Genomic DNA, 17,298 nt, shown 5'->3' with positions numbered 1-17,298 from the left:
CCTATTCATTTCGAATTTTCACTAGTTTCAGAAACAAATGGACAAAACTTAGAATCCTTGGTGCACTTAAAAAAAAAAAAAATTAATTCATTTACCTAGCCACAGAACCCCCTGGTTTAGGAGTTTTGTTTCAGAATCCTTGACTTGAGGGTACCAAGGTGACTCAGTTGATTAAGCATCTGCCTTTGGCTCAGGTCATGACCCAGGGTTCTAGGATGGAGCTGGAAACATTTCAGGCTCTCTGCTCAGTGGGATGTCTGCTTCTTCCTTTCCCTCTGCCCCTTCCTTCCCACTCATGCTCTCTCTTTCAAATATGTAAATAAAATCTTTTTTTTTAAAAATGCTTGACTTTTGGGAAACTTAATCAGGGATCATTCAAAAACCAACAATAGCAATTTTTTTTCTCCAAAACAACAATTTAAAAAAAGAGCCTGTTCAGATACCACTACCTCTTTTCATAATATCTACACTATTTGTGGGTAAAATAATTTGTGAATAAAAAATTGTGACTTGCAAGAAGAGCAGCAATAGTGAAAAAACAAAAATCACTCTCAATAATCAGTTAATTCTCAATTCTTAATTCTCGATACTTTTTTTTTTTCCATCTAATCATTCCAAATCCTCCTCCAAAAAATTTTTTTTCATTATCTCCTCTTTTATTTGCAGGTCCCTTCAGCATCCTTTCCCTCAGAACCAGAATGGAAGAAATGAACAGCAACTGAATTTAATCATTCTTGAGGCAACAGAATCTCTCCAATAAGAAAAAGCAAAAATAATTTTTCATTATAAATAAGTTTTAGCCAAAAGACTATTCTTGCACTATTTCCTAATTCAAATATGCTTAAAGTTGGATCACCTTTTTAACAGACAGTCTGATGATTCAAATTGCCCAGGCCTCAATTAATTTAATTAGAATGGGATATTCACTGTTAATGGCATATTTGGCCAGACTACATCTTGTGTGCCTAGCTCACATATTCTTCTTAATTTTGGATTGTGTTTGCCTTGCCTGAGCTACTGTCCCTGGAAAGCATCCCATGTATTAGTGTTTCCCTTGCTGCATCAGCATTTCTGGTTAAAGCACAATAGCAAACCATTTGGAGGGACGGCCTTAACAGAATTCTGTACTATGTATTCTGAAACATTATCCAAATCATTATCAAAAATCTTGCAGGTGAAAAGACAATGATATGAAATTGGAAGAAAAAAATTTTACCAGAGATTGCGTACAATCTGATGACTACAAAGTAAAGGCTACTCAATGGCAAATACATATATAAGGTTTATTATGAAAACAAATACTTATTTCACATCAACTATCTACCTCAAAAAGAGTACTTCCCTTCCCTCATTCCTAGACTTTGTTTTTCCTCTGCTCCATAAAATCATGACACAAAAACAGTCTTTTTACCATTTAAGGCACATAAGCTTTTTACAAAAGAAAGCAGTCCCAAACTGCAAATTATTCCAAACACACATGAAAGAAACAATGAATAAAGACCACCAAGTTTCCTTCCACAGTTTGTCTGCACTTTACAAGTCTGAGCATTTTTATAGAGCAAACCAAGTTTTTGCTGCAGCAGCTCAATCCCACATGAGCTTGCTGTATTACAGCAGATACTGTTCTGCATTTTGCACAAGACATGTTCATCTGTGTAATGAAAACATTCTTCTTCTTCTCTTTCTCTCCAAAAGTACAAAGAATTTTCCCAGGAATATGATAAATGAGTACATTTCACACCAAAAAGGGGGGGAAAAAACCACATTTCTAATCTACTTTTAAAATGACATAATAAATTCCTCTTTTCCTGTCCTCCCAAAATAATCAGCTAAAAAGACGCTCAGTCAACAAAAGAATGGTTAAACATGAGAAATAGAGAATGAAACACCATAAAACAGTTAAGAATGAATGAACCAGAACTACATGTATCAACTACATATTTTTTAGAGCATTTAAGCAAAAAGAACAAATTATGTAACTATATACAGTGTAAAATCTTCTAAGTGAGGTTTAAAACATACTTACAGTACTATGCAACACTGACAGAGCAAAAGCATAAATACATGCATGGTAATGGTAAATACCAAATTGGAAAGGACGGTACTTTTGGGAGACAGGACAAGAAATAGGGCTGAGGAAGGATATTTGGGATAGCAATTATAGTTATCCTGTTTAATTTTTCAAGCTAAAAGAAATAAGCATTATATACATTTTTATAGACATGCTATACTTCATACTTTAAAAATAAACTTTTCACCTTGTAAGTTTAACTGAATACAATGTCATTGTCTTATGAAGGAACCCCCATCATCACCCCCAAAAAACCCCTGGTGATGGAATGCCCTTTACACCTGAGCTTTAAGAGACAGCGCATCAGTGCTGACCTGTATTTTCTTCCACTAATGTGCTACTTTCTGATGCTGGCTGTGATGTGACTTTCAGATCCATAACTCAGGGCCTCAGCCAGCTGGTCTCTACTTCTAATCTTACCAAGAATACTTTTTTTAGGCAGGAAATCTGCTAGAGTTCCCTTTCATTTTCCCCCTTTTTACTGCTAAAAGCTCTAGCAATCATTAAAAAAAAAAAAGTCATTACGTATTTAAAGCTCACCCGACTTTGCGGCACTTGGCCAAGCTAGGAACTTGATTTCATTCTGAATCAATGTAGAATGAGATGTTAAAATTAATAAAAGTACTAGTTGCAGTTCAATTTTCCGTCTAATAAATGAATATTCCAAAATTCTGTAATTGTATACTACAATTGTTTTACCATCTCAACCATGTTTAGACAACATTTTGTTTTGAAGCTTAAGTCAGAGCTGGAAACAACAAAAAAAGTCACTTTTGGAGGGGGTGTACTTGCTTTAGAAAGTACAAAATAAATTACTAACATGCATACATGTAACGAGACATTCACCCAAAGCATTCCCTTGGGATCCCTTCAAAAGAGAAAAACAGAACAAAACAAAATCAATATCACCTCTTCAGGATCAGAAAACTTTTTTTCCTGTCTATTCAGCAGCTTCTAGCACCGCATGCAAAGATCAGAGAAAGAGGGACAAGAAAGAGAAACTGATAGAGACAGACATAAACTGGTATTCTCCAATTTACAAAACAAATGTAATTCCATCAAGAGCAAATCAGAAACTTCCAATCTTCTCATTAGGTTTTTACTATTTCTCCTACTCCATTCAATCTATCCTTAAATACTTCTTTGACGTATTCTGACATCCATATTCTGTTTTAAAATGAAAAATAGGTTTTATCACACTTGGCTACTTGCCACAGCCCTGCTTCATGGCAGCTAGCAGAATGCTGGCAGTGCAAGACACAGGATACAGTGGGGGCAGGATGGAAATACGGAAGATTAGTTCCAAAATAAACACCTCCAAAAATCTGTCATCTTTGGAAATATATACATGTAGGGAATCTGGAGTTGGCAGTACCTCTTTCAAAGAGTTCCTTTAAAGCCCAGCCCTTCACCCTTCTCCTCTACCTGCCCCAAATACTTGCCAGGCAGATACATGTGTCAATTTCTTAAATCACTTACAACACAAAAGCACTACAATATTTTTCCATCACTATTTTTACTTAGCGTTTTCTAAAGTCCTGCTGGTTTCAGCATAATCTGGGAACTCTTTTAAAATGATTTGCTGAAAAAAAAAATGATTTGCTGCTGCGTGAATCATTTATTTATTTATTTATTTATTTATTTTTGCGTGAATCTTTTATTTTTTTGTTTTTTGTTTTTTGTTTTTGTTTTTTTGCGTGAATCTTTTAAAAAAGTAATTCCTTCTTCACATTTCCATGATTCCCATCACTGTATTATCTAGGCACAGAGAACGAGATGAACTGTAGATGCATTATTCACAGGGTTGAAGAATTTAGACAACGGTCTCTAGGACTTTTTAACTCACTGCCTCTCATTTATCCAACACTGTATTAGGCTGGGGAGAATGGACTACTATGAGCAGCTAATCACCTGAGGTTTTCACATTCAAAATTCCTGTAGTGTAATAACAAAGGAAAACAGAAACATTTTCTGTTTCAGACTAGCAACCCACAACTCAGAATTAACAAATTATTAGAACAGTCCATCTTAGCTCAGCACTATATGAACTGCTTTTTTCCTTTTCCTGTCGCTCACAACTCTCTGGATTCCCCACCACATCTTCACCTCTTCCCTACAGCCTTGATAGTTTGGATTGGACTAAAGGCATAATGAACTGTTGAAGAGGAATGCAGGGTAAATTGTCTATCAAGATATCAGAAGTAATTATGCAAACTGTCATGAAAAGGAAATGGAAGCTATTTTTCGTCACTAAGCCCTTGACCCTTGTGAGAATAAGCAAATATACTTGGGTTTATGATTTTATACAAGCCCCCCTATCATGAAATAACATAAAAATTACTTATAAAGTATTATTGAAAATGATATATGTCTTAGAATAAGAAAGCCCTTTAAGCTCACCTGATTAAGCATCCTTATTTAACTGACCAAAAACATTAAGACCAAAGAGGTATAAGCCATTTGCCCAAGGTCAAACAGCAAGTTAAGAGAAATGAACAGAATCCAGACTCCTATTGTATCACATGGCACCTAATCCTCTTCAATCAATAACTTACTTTTAGTTTAGTGAATAACACACACACACTTACTTTTAGTTTAGTGAATAACACACACACACACATACACACACACACACCTCTCACTTCCATCTCTTCTTTTATCTAACTATCTCAGAAAACTAATAAAAAATTCTGTGATGGTACAACAATCCTTTATTCCCACAGATTTCAAAAGGCTCACTACAGGACAAATACACTCTTCTGACAAAGTAGAGGGATCCCTGGGTGGCGCAGCGGTTTGGCGCCTGTCTTTGGCCCGGGGTGCAATCCTGGAGACCCGGGATCGAATCCCACGTTGGGCTCCCGGTGCATGGAGCCTGCTCCTCCCTCTGCCTGTGTCTCTGCCTCTCTCTCTCTCTCTCTCTCTCTCTCTCTCTGTGACTATCATAAATAAATAAAAATTTAAAAAAAATTCTGACAAAGTAGATATTGTAATGGCTTTAAAAAATTGTCATAGCCGGGGCTCCTGGGTGGCTCAGTTGGTTAAGTGGCTGACTCTTGATTTCAGTTCAGGTCATGATCTTGGGATCGTGGGGTAGGGCTCAGGGCAGAGTCTGATTGAGATGCTCTTTCCCCCTCCCTCTGCCCCTCCTCCTGCTCACTCACATGCATGCACTCTCTCAAATAAAGTATTAACAGAAAACAAAAAATTGTTACGATTGTCAAATACTTACCTCTGTATTATAATACCTAGAAGACCAAAGAATATGTGCTTTCTGAATAAAGCAATCCAGTGAGTCAAATAAAATACTAAAGAATTACTTGTTCTTGATTATTATGTAGTTTTATTTTTTATACTTCTCTTGAGAAATGGGTGGCAGAAGCTGTAGGAATCTCATATCTTCATTTCTAATGTGAAAAGGGAGGTTGCTAAAATTTTAAGAAAAGGTGCTTAGAAAATGACTAGGTTTTTGTTTGCTTCAAATATAAAAGACCATCATACATACAATGCTCAGTATTCCCTAATGGTAAACAAATATTACAAAAATGGAAAGCTGAAGAGAACACAAAGGAAATTACTCAAAAATATTCCTCTAACGTAATGTGAAGTTTCTGCTTTGAAAGAGTATAATACACAGAACACACACTCTTCAACAAAGATTTGTTGAGTGCTCATCATGTTTTATAAACTTTTTCCATACTGGCGCACAAATCTTTCAGATTCAGATGGATGGGATTGGGGATGGAGGCAGGAAAATGGGAATAAGGTGGGCATCTGCTTCAATATATAAATTTAAAAATCACTAAACCAGATCAGCAGATTTTCACATACAAAAGTAGAGGTACAGAAAAGACAACAATGAAACATACTTAACATGACTGTAAAAAGAAACACACAGAGAAGGTCCAGAAACAAAGTTTCAGCACCTGAGTATTAATAGAATCAGAAAGCCCCTGAAATGAATTGCCTTTCTCCAAGGTACTAGCTGAGTGACAGTCCACGTCCAATCAAGTTCTATCAATTCTATTTCCTATTTAGGTCTATTTCCTAAATCTGCCTTCTCTCTATTCCTTTTCTCTATCCCTAATGCTACTGTCCTCATTCGAACATCCTCTGCCTGGCCCATTAAGATGTTCCTTACTGGGGGCGCCTGGGTGGCTCAGTGGTTGAGCATCAGCCTTCAGCTCAGGGCGTGATCCAGGGGTCCAGGGATCAAGTCCCACATTGGGCTTCCTACGCGGAGCCTGCTTCTCCCTCTGCCTGTGTCTCTGCCTCTCTCCATCTCTCTCTGTGTCTCTCATGAATAAATGAATAAAAAATTTTTTAAAAAGTAAGAGTCATACAGAAAACTTCCTAATCATCTATCTTAATCCAGAAATTAAAAAAATAAATAAATAAAGATGTCCCTTACTAGTGGGGTGCCTGGGTGGCTCAGTTGGTTAAGGGTCTGCTTTAGGCTCAGGTCATGATACCAGGTCCCCGGATCAAGTCCTGCATTAGGCTCCCTAACCCTACTCTGCAGAGAGCTGCTTCTCCCTCTGCCTTTGCCTGCTGCTCCCCTTTCCTGTGCTGTGTCAAATGAATAATAAAATCTTAAAAAAAGAGATGTCCCTTACTGGCCTCTTGGCTTTTCTGGTCCCATCATCCTCTCCAATCAAGCCTTCACACAGCTGCTATTGTAACCTACCAAAAAGCACAAACCTGATCATGTGATTCACCAAACTGAAATTCTTCAGACACTGATTGACCAGCAGTATTTTTCCAAATTATGGATTAAATTGTGGAATCAATTTAAGTGGGTCCCAACCAGTATTTCTTCAACAAAACAGCACAGAAACTATGTATGCCTCATACATAGTAAAAATATTGTTCCGTGAAACTTCTACTTTTACGCACACATGCACATTCTGGGTCATGATATAAAATGTATTTCTACTGTGGGCTGAGTTTAAAAAAAAACTACTGACCTACATAATAAAATTCCAACTCCTTCACAAGTCCCTTCACAGTCTGATTCCCTCACCATAGCACACTAGTTAAGAGACAGACTCTGGAGCCAGATCGCATGGGTTTATTTTCCAGGTATGCCAGTCACAGCTGTGTGATCCTGAACAAGTCATTTACTGAGTGTCACTTACCAGCTGTGATCCTGGGCAAATCAACCAATCTGAGGGGAATTCAGTTTCACAATCTATAAAAGGAGGATAGTAACAGTACCTACCCACAGCATGTGGGTATTTAAGTGAAATTATCTATGTTAAATTTGTAACACATGATGCACTTAATATTAATTATTATTGGTATCACTACTACTGACCAGCCTAATATGTGATTATTCTTGCCCATACTCCAGTTATAACAAACTACTGGCCATTTCTCAAATACATCTTCTTCCCTCATACTGTCATGTCAGATGTTGGTCCCATCTAGAATGTGAACCACACCTTTCCAGTCCCCAGCACATTATATGTCCTCCTATTTCCGCCTAAATGAGGCCGCCCCTATGAAGCCTTCCCCAGTTCTCTTGAGTAGGTCTAAATGTTCTCACTGAGCCTCTGTAAGGGGAGCATTAACTAGTTACAGTCTTGCTTGTCAGTGTCTTCTAGCCAAACTGTGACCTCTTTGGACTACCTCAGAGGCATCTCTCTTTTCCAGCACAGCATCTTTCAAACAGTAGTTCAACAGATATTTTCTGAATGACTCCAGGTTACTTACCCTTACTAGGTCTTTATTTTCTCATATGTACCATAGGGGTAGAGTTTTGCCTGAACAGTTGTTGTAGAGTATACTAGACAATGTTATAAAAGTGATATAGAGGCAATGCTCAACAATGGGTGGGACTTAATAGAATCCTTTGCTAAATTACAAAGATCCTAAGGAAGCAATACCTTAGACCCTTAGTAGCTAATACCTGGAGGAAAGGATGGAGAAAGAGATTTAAGAAATGTAGTCAGAAAAATGGTGAACTCTCTTGGAAGAAAACTATAGTAGATGCTTGAAAAAAAAAAAAAAAAAAAAAACATGGCTGAAGGAGAAGACAAAGGGAAGGAGGCCCCACACAAATACCCTGCCAGGCTGAGACTTAAATTCACCTCCAAAACATGTCTTGTCCACCTTTGTATCCCTCGCATTAAAACAGTTTATGACACTTAAGAAAAAATGAACCTCAATGTCTTCATCTATAAAACTGGGATAATAATGCCTCTCATAGGGTTATGGTGAGAATTAAATGAGGTAACACAATGCCCTCAGAGCTTAGATGCTTTCTCCTCTATCTACTCCTCTACATACACATCAGGTAGTTCAAGCTAACCTATTTGCTGTCCTGTTAATTTGACAAATTATCAGTCACATTAACTTTCTCTAAAGTTCAAAGCAGATATTAATACTCTTAAACATCCTATAATACCACTTACTATAGATAAGAAGCATATGTAGCCTCTCTTAGAAGGCAAAAAAGAAGTCTAAAGGATCTTGTAATCCATGAGGCAGTACAGTTTAAGACTACATTGGAGACTGTCCTCTAGACTCCCTCATACACATAATAGATTTCTCACCAATTCTCTGGTGATTATTACAAATGCTCCCCAAACAATAAAGTAGACAATAAAGAGAAAAACTAAAAACTTCAGTAACAAAGTATAAAGGGTAAACACCCCACTCTTCTGATTAATACTAACAATGTCCTTAAAGAACCTTTGGAAAAGTCTCTTATTTTTAAGAGAGATGTCAAAATGCAATGTCATATTTTCCATTTTTTCCAGAACTGCATTAGGAAAAGTTCAGTTTTAGCATGCTATTAGACCCAGCTGGTGATGTAATTTACCAAGTTATATTTTTATCAAAATAAGAGATTCAAGCCTGTACACAGTTTATACATCAATAACTCACTAAACTTAATAAAATTACTTTGCTTGAAGTCAACTTTTACATTACACAAGCTCTCTCACTGCAAGCATTTAACAAAGTGCAGTGAAATAATTAAATGGACAGTTTCTCTTGTGTGTTCAATATGCAGAGGACAACTTTTTTTTTTTTTTTTTAAACACATGTCATCAAGCTTGACCTAAATCAGGGAGTAATTATTCAAGATTGGGTTTGAGATAAGTCACTTACTGAAAAAATATGGCCCCAACTCACTTTTTTAAAACCCACAACTGTGTAATTTTGTTGGAAAAGAACTGAATGTGAAGGCCAGCAGATGGGGAAGCCATTTTCAGCCCTGTAGTAACTTGTTGGCCTACCAAGGAAAAAGCCATTTCACCACTCTTGCACTGGTTCCTTAACCTACGGTCTTTTTGAGCTCTAAAGTCTATGATTCTTTTAAGTACATGTCCTCCATGGTAACATCGTAAGTTTTCCTAATAACATGTTACTCCAGTAGTTGTAAAATACCCATGAGCCATGATATAGTATTAATCAGTCAAATAATTCCCTTTTGTTGAGTGACTATCTCAAGATCTTGAAGAGTAGTGTTATCCTTAATCACAAAAAAGGAAAAAAAAAAAAAACAGTAATTTTTAAGGAAATCCACAGAGGTACAAAGCTATAATATAAAAAAGAAACAAGTGGTGCCTGGATGGCTCAGTTGGTCGAGTTTTCAACTCTTGATTTAGGCTCAGGTCATGATCTCGGGGTCCTAGAATTGAGTCCTGCATCAGGCTCAATGCTCAGCAGGGAGTCTGCTTGAGCATTCTTCTTCTGCCTCTGCCCCTCACTCCTGTTTTCTCTAAGTAAAGAAATCTTTAAAACAACAACAACACTTCTGCCATTATTCAGATAATGGTATCAATAAAGTGCTATTGCAAAGACCATGACCACTCTGGATTTCAAACATGAGGCAGCCCTAAAACCAAAACTGATTTTTGTTATGTTTGCATACACCAATCTTGATGCTGCATTTTCTACTTAGATTTCCTCTTGGACTCAAGTTCCATAAAGCATAAAATAGAGCCCCTTGGGACTTAGAAAAGGTCAAATAATCGTAATCTGTTAAATAAGTCCGAATTTACTCAAATTTTTTGTGGGGTACAAAATAAGCATGATTTTAATATAAATAAAAGGATGGTTGCAGAGTGCCTGGGTGGCTCAATTAAGTCGCCTCAGGTCATGGTCTCCGGGTCCTGGAATCAAGCCCCACATGAGGCTCCCTACTCAGTGGAGAGTCTGCTTCTCCCTCTGCCCCCAACCCAGACTCTCTCTCTCTCAAATAAATAAAATCTTAAAAAAAAAAAAAAAAAAAAAAGGATAGTTGCTTCCTTAAAAACAAATCTGCTCTTGGAACTAATTTAACACCATGTGTCAACTACACTTCAACAGAAAATAATAATAGTAAATTTTAAAAGTTTGCTCTAAACATTTATCCAGAACCATCAAAATCTTAGTTTTGTAGTAAACTAAAACAATAAAAATGCTAGAACCTGATTCAATCATATATTTCTATTAATCTGGGTATTAATCATACTTTTGCTGGGCTTTGGGCAGGAAGCAAGTACTACCATAGAGCCAATCCAAAGGTACTCACTCTGTGCATCAGTCTACCATAAAGAAGTATAATATACAAAGACAGCACTGGCAATACCAAAGTTAAAGCAATTACCCAAATGTGGCTACCTAAGCAACAGTCCATTAAACAAGTCACACTGGTGACAGGGGGGTGGGTGGGTAGATGAGCATACCTTTACACTGGCAAGCAGACAAAAAGGTGCATATTCAATTAATGCACGTCTGAGTGTCACCTATATACCGAGCATTCTGTTGGCGTCTATGAGAGACAAAAATCCAGTATCTCCTTACCTCCCCTGTAAGATAAGGAACCCACAAATGAAATATTTAGATAACAAGACAAGTCAGTGTCAATCTGTGTCCTGCTAATAATAAATCCTATCAGAATTTAGACAGGACAGAATAGAACCAAAGAAAGGGATTAAGAGCCAGGAATCACGTAAATTAAGATTCTGATGAGGAAGATCTTGAATCCACCTCCACTTAAAGAATTTTAATCTCAGGGGCATCTTGGTTGTTCAGTCAGTTAAGCATCTGCCTTTGGCTCAGGTCATGATTTCATGGTCCTGGGATCTACTAGGATCCTCTACCTCTCTGTACCAGGTATCTCTACCTCTCTGTCAACAGGGAGCCTGCTTCTCCCTCTCCCTCTGCCTCTCCCCTGTCTTGTGTGTGAGCACACTCTCTCTCAAATACATAAATAAAATATTTTAAAAAAGAATTTTATTTTTTTTAAAGATTGATTGATTGACTGATTTATGATAGACAGAGAGAGAGAGAGAGGCAGAGACACAGGAGGAGGGAGAAGCAGGCTCCATGCCGGGAGCCCAACGTGGGACTCGATCTCGGGACCCCAGGATCGCGCCCTAGGCCAAAGGCAGGTGCTAAACCGCTGAGCCACCCAGGGATCCCCTAAAAAAAGAATTTTAACCTCAGATGTAATTAACCACAAACATAACCTAGTAAGTCACTTCCCTCATTCCCATTAGACCTGTTTCCTCATCTGTAAAGTGAAGAGGTTAGACTCAAAGCGGAGTGGTCGTAGGTCACAGTCTCTAACCTGAAATGGACCTTAGAGGTTAGAGGAGTTGATTAGGACTGAAATCCAGTTGCAAGAACTGCATAAACATTTAGTATAGTTATATGGAACACTGGACTAAATACAGTGGGGTATTTGTGCTGGGATCGATCTGGCTAAGTAAGACTGGCCAGACCATGAGAAACCCAATTAGAGAACTGGTACTTGCTACTGTGGCAGGTAATGGAACCTCAGTTCAAGCTGTCAGGTTAAAGTAAAATGCTATCACTGCCAAAGAACTATATAATGTGTAAAACAGACAGGGACAGCCACAAACTCTAAAAATCCAATGACACACTTAAGCAAGATATTTAGTAATTCGGCACAGCCGTTGACCCCTAAGAAATGTTAACAGTCAGGCTTTCATAATCAGAGGTGAGACAGTTAGCAAAGCAATTACCCAGCTCACAATGAAAGGCAGTTCCCCCTCAAAAAATTACCCTTGAAAATAGCAGCCACCTTCACTAACCACACAGAAAGGCATGCAACAAACATTTAAATAAGTCTTGGTTACAGTCACAAGCTGAGGAGCAGTAACAGGCTCTTCATACAAGAAAGGAAAAATTACACTAGATGGTGCTAAAAATATTGAATAAGCCCCTGAACCTTTATTTCTATTTACTTAGTTGAATGATCTTTTAATGAGGAAGGTGGGGAAGGGACAAGTTCTGTTTTATAACTTCGAAACCCCATTTACCAATGCGCTGATCTGTACTGCTTTGAACTCATTCTGTAAACTTGGAAGAGATTTCAAAACACATTCCTCTCAAGCAAAAAAATTAACCAGCACCATAATTGGTTATGTCCCCCTGGCTCTAATTTACCGTACCTACTACACCAGAACAAAAGTGGCACAAGCTGGGCTTGTGATCTAGTCCAATGCAGAGTGCCATCTGCTGCACATGCACAGGATGTGTGCCCTATGCAAGATTCAACCTTAGTATCTCTCAGGGACCTTTGTAAGAGCAAGTTGTCTGTTCCCATATTTGCCTCAGACAACAGCTATGCCTCAAAAACACCTACTTACAGGAGAATTCCCATTCGTGGGACTTTAAAATACCAATACTATCCTAACAAACAACAATTTTGTAAAGGAGGAGAGCTATGAAGGAGCAACCGCACTTTATAATGAAAAGAACACGATAAAGAGGTCAGGATATCTGGGATGGGTGGGAATCCTAAAACTGTTGCATATTAGCCGTGTAATCCTAGACAAGTCCTTCCCCTTTTCTGGGCCTCAATTCCAGGCATAAAATGTCAAGAGTTAAACAGATCTCTAAGAGATACCTTTCAAATGGAGTCTTGTGAGGAATCATAGAATAACAGATGGAGACAGCTATATACGGGATGGCTTCAGAGCAAGCGTAGAAAGAGGGGGAAAAAAACTGTTTACATATTTTAAATAATCAGGTACAACTTTTTTCAAAATTGTACAATTCTAAGTTCATTTACAAGTCAACATTCCCATGATAACACTTCAGCCCTTCAGAAATAGCACTTCACTTTAACTGTTCTTTCAGTTACAAATTCAGCACATCACTTTTACCCACCCCAGAATAGCACAGAAGAACACTTTCATGAAGTACCCACACAAGGAAGACACTCACAGCCTGACAGATTCGCATAGTGGAAAATATACAAGGCACAAATTTAAAAATGCTAAATGAATACCACACCCAAACAGCCTTAGAAAACAAACTGCCCAAAGTCAAAAGGTGTATTAGCAAAATACAGGGATAAAGACAACTCGGGAAGTCTTGAAACGATTTGAGGGAAGAGGGTAATGCCATCAGATATGGGGGAGGCTTTATGTTTTTAGGAAAATAAAACACATAAATGGAGGCTATGAAACATGCGGATCTAAACTGAACTGTGGGGGGAAAAGCTCGGCTCTCACCCAAAAGCTTCAGCAAAGCAATATGTCAGTATGCCAAATACGAAGTACAAATCTTCACAAGAATGAGGATAGGATCCATACATATGACTAATAATAACAGTATCATCTTGCATTTGCAGAGCATTAGTTCTTTTCATAGCTCTTTCAGACACTTGGGTTTAGGCTGTCACCAGTCTTGGGGTATCCTCTCTGAAAACCCCCAGGCCAGTTTCCTCCCAGGAGCTACGTGGCCAGAGTAAGGCAGGTGGATGGATGTACTTGGGCTGAGCTCTGAAGGTACTAGTGTCTGCTCTCAGGCCGTCTTGCAGGGATTCTCTCCTGACCACACTCTACATACAACTCAGCCCTAGGAAATAAAATCTACACTCCTCCTCTCACCGTGGGCCAGGGACCAACACACAGCGGGGTCTACAAAGTCCAAGGAGAGAGAACCGGTCAAGAAGTCCATACCAAGGCCATCTCTTACCATCGAAAAGAAAAAAAAAAAAAAAGAAGAAGAAGAAAGAAGGAAATCCCAATCGCTCCCAAATACACCCCAAAAGGCTGTTCAAACAGAAACTCTCCTTCGTTGCCAGCCAATGAGCTCCAGCAATAACTGGTTAATGCAAACCACCAAATGCCTGCCTCTGCGAACAACTTGCAACAGTCGCTCTGCCTCCGCCCGCTGCGCACCCCCGGGGGCTCTCCAGGCCGGCGCGAGGGACCCCCGACGACCTCCCGCGACCCGCGGGGACGGAGCCCGCCTCCCGAGGCAATGCAGCACCCGCCGCGAGGGGGCTGCTCCCCGAGCCCACGCACGCAGGAAGTCACGGAGGGGGATAAAGTTTGATCTTCCCTCTCGCCCGTCCCCGGGGTCCCGGGCTGCCCCCCGCTCGGCCGCTCTCCGGACACCGACGGCAGGCGGCCGCGGCAACTCAGGACACCCCAACGCGCCCGGAGGAGGGGGAAAGGGGACAACTTGCACGGGGCTCAGTTCACGAGCAACGGGGCAGAGCTGTTTTAAAAAAAAAAAAAGGGGGGGGGGAGGAGGGACCGAGATCGCGGAGCAGCCGGTTGAGAGGTTCAAGTCCCGTCCCTTCCCCGCCCCGGTGCCCCGGGTCCTGCGGGAACATCCCCGCCATCGCCCCTCCTCCCCCTCCTCCTCCTCCCCCTCCTCCTCCTCCTCCACTCGGCTTCCTCCGCCCCCCCTCCCGCCCTGGTCGCCGCCGCAGGCGCCTGAAGGGCACGGCGGCTCCTCGGTGCCCGGCAAGCTCGGGAGCGGCCGCGAGTTGGGGGAACTGCCCGCTGCCCCGGCGGCCTGCCCGCCGGCGGCTCCTACACGCCAGCGCCGCCCCGCCCTCCCCGGAGCCGCCGGGCGCGCTCGCTCACCGTCCGGTGGTGCTGCTGCTGCCGGTGGCGGCTGACGCCCAGCCCCGGGAAGCAGCCGGCAGTCAGCGCTCCGCAGCCGCCGGCGCCCCCGCCGCCGCCCCGGGAGGAGAGGAGCAGCAGGAGCGATCTACCTGCGGCGGCCGCCATCTCTCAACTGGAAACGGCGCCGACCCAGGCAGCGCAGCGGACGGCCGGGGCGGAGCTAAGGCCCGTCACTCAGCGGCGCCGGGCCAACCGCCGCCCGCGGCTGAGTGGAGGAGGCGGGGCTTCCTGCAAGGCCCAATCGACAGGCGGGAGAACCACACTTGAGGCTGCCTGTCACTTCCAGAGTTACCTATTGTGGGACCTAGTCAATTACGGGCAAATTCTAAGGAACCCGTAATCGGCACCGGAGCCCCTCGGCACGGCAGCTGTAGAGAGACAGGGCATGTTGGGTTCGGCTAATCCTCTCCAAGGATAGAGCTGCGATAAGGGTGACTGGGGGGTCATATTCGTGCTAAGCTTTGCACTTTGGGAGTGTTCTAAGTTGGCAAAACGTGAACCCAATTAGTAAATCATTAAACTAGGGATGCTGGAACTCTCAGTGACACGCCCAGAGTTATCGTTCCTGACGTGACTGATGGTATTTGGATATGCTGAAATTAACCCGACGTCAAAGGGAGATCTAATGACCGTGAAATGTAGCATGATACAGGAGGGGTTAGAATGCTTGTGATATCAAAGTCCCAGAATGAGTGCACGCCATCAGAGTGAATTAACACACCTATCTACATTTCAGATACTCGATTCGTTTTTACAGCACCTTTTAGACTGATACTCTTACACTCTCCAGAAGGAATAATCGTGTTATTACCATCTTTGACCCTATGCACACTTATTAAACTATGGAAACAGAACACGTTGGCAATGTAATCGAAGTCATGTGAAGGTTATTTTAATGAATTTTGATCATTTAGATAAGCTGGCCGTTAGGATACACTTTGGAATAATTCTTGATCTCTCTCTCTCTCTCTCTTTTTAAAGGTTTTCTTATTTATTCATGAGAGACACAAGGAGAGAGGCAGAGACATAGGCAGAGGGAGAAGCAGGCTCGCAACTTGGTCCCCGGACCCCAGGATCATGATCTGTACCAAAGGCAGATGCTCAACCACTGAGCCATCCAGCTGCCCCATCGATCACTTCCTCTTGAAAAATACTTCATTTTCCCCCAAGGAACAAGATCATAATGAAAGCTCATTAAAGACTGTGAAAGAAGTATTTCCTTAGAAGAGGATTTCCTAAAAATAAAAAAAAATAAAAATAAATTTTAAAAAAGAGGATTTCCTTGCTGTTATTATAAACTGGATAGTCCTCACATCTTTTAAAATCTGAAACAGAAAAACAGTTTAATAAGGAGCTAAAAGTACTAATCTAGATTTTGGAAAACATCTTGGTAGTGTAGCCTTAGGTGATCAAGCTGAAACAAACAAAAATATATCACACACAGTTCTACTGTATCACTTGTTCTAATAATATTTCCTTTAAGGCTTCACTGAAATGGTACTTGTTTGGCCAAGAATTGCTAAATAATGAAGTGGAGCTTTTGGTTTGTTCAATCCTCCCACCCCACCCCAGAACAGTAAAATGACTGGCTTCTTTAGGTGAGAATATCACACCACTCACCCAAAAGGCATGTATTGCCCAACAAGTGGAACCTGAGAGCTCAAGAATGCGATGAGGCCGTCCCACCCCTGCCATTCAACAGCTGCACACACTAATCCTCCTTGATGGAAATCTGTGACATTCCTGGAACAACTTCCCTTACAATCATTTTCTGCCCATCTATATTTATCCTATCGGCACGTTATGTATTTACCTGTGCTGTGCCATTTCCTCCTTCTTACTAGGATTACCATGAATTTTACTTTTTTTATTTTCTATGCCTTTGCCATATCTGGCTATGAATCAAGATTGTCCCTCCATCTCCATCTTATACTTTGAGAAGTTCTACTGGAATTGTCTTTCTCCTATTCTTCCAAATACAGAAATTAGACATGCATCCTGCAGTTCTGAGATTTAGTCCTGTGCATTTGCAAAAGAAGCACAATAAATAGGGTTTTTTTTTTTAACTGCATAAACCTGAAACTAGAGGGATTACCAAAAGCTTCCTTCTTATTTACCAAAAGATGTCATCTTTTATCTACCAAGATAAAAACCATCGATGCACCCCAGGTAGGCTGTGTAATTTGAGGGTCCACTGACTGAACTGAGTTCTAATAATCCAGGACTAGAAATTAAGCAAACATCAATTACCTCCTCGCAGAGAAAGTCTTTTCCATAGCTGCAAAGGATATTTCTCACATTAGTTGGTTGGCCAGGCCCCATAATAAGAAAGTGTAG

At 40.7% G+C, this 17,298-nt stretch overlaps 1 protein-coding gene across 5 annotated transcripts in view; it reads right to left on the bottom strand.

Annotated features, from left to right (window-relative positions):
* MCU (mitochondrial calcium uniporter) overlaps window positions 1-17,298 on the bottom strand; it is a 218,087-nt gene that overhangs the window by 184,115 nt on the left and 16,674 nt on the right. Inside the window, exon 1 of one of the 5 annotated variants that reach the window (XM_038534302.1) lies at window positions 14,920-15,088. The exons of 3 other annotated variants lie outside the window; for them this stretch is intronic. In XM_038534302.1, coding sequence (XP_038390230.1) covers window positions 14,920-15,066 — 147 coding nt within the window. In that variant the 5' untranslated portion in view covers window positions 15,067-15,088. Of the gene's footprint in view, window positions 1-14,919; window positions 15,089-17,298 lie in introns of those variants that run through there. One more of the 5 variants, XM_038534304.1, reaches the window with a different exon arrangement.

Source organism: Canis lupus, chromosome 4 (assembly GCF_011100685.1).
Source record: "Canis lupus familiaris isolate Mischka breed German Shepherd chromosome 4, alternate assembly UU_Cfam_GSD_1.0, whole genome shotgun sequence".
In the NCBI taxonomy this organism is placed as follows: domain Eukaryota; kingdom Metazoa; phylum Chordata; class Mammalia; order Carnivora; family Canidae; genus Canis; species Canis lupus.
This window is presented reverse-complemented; position numbering and strand designations above follow the sequence as displayed.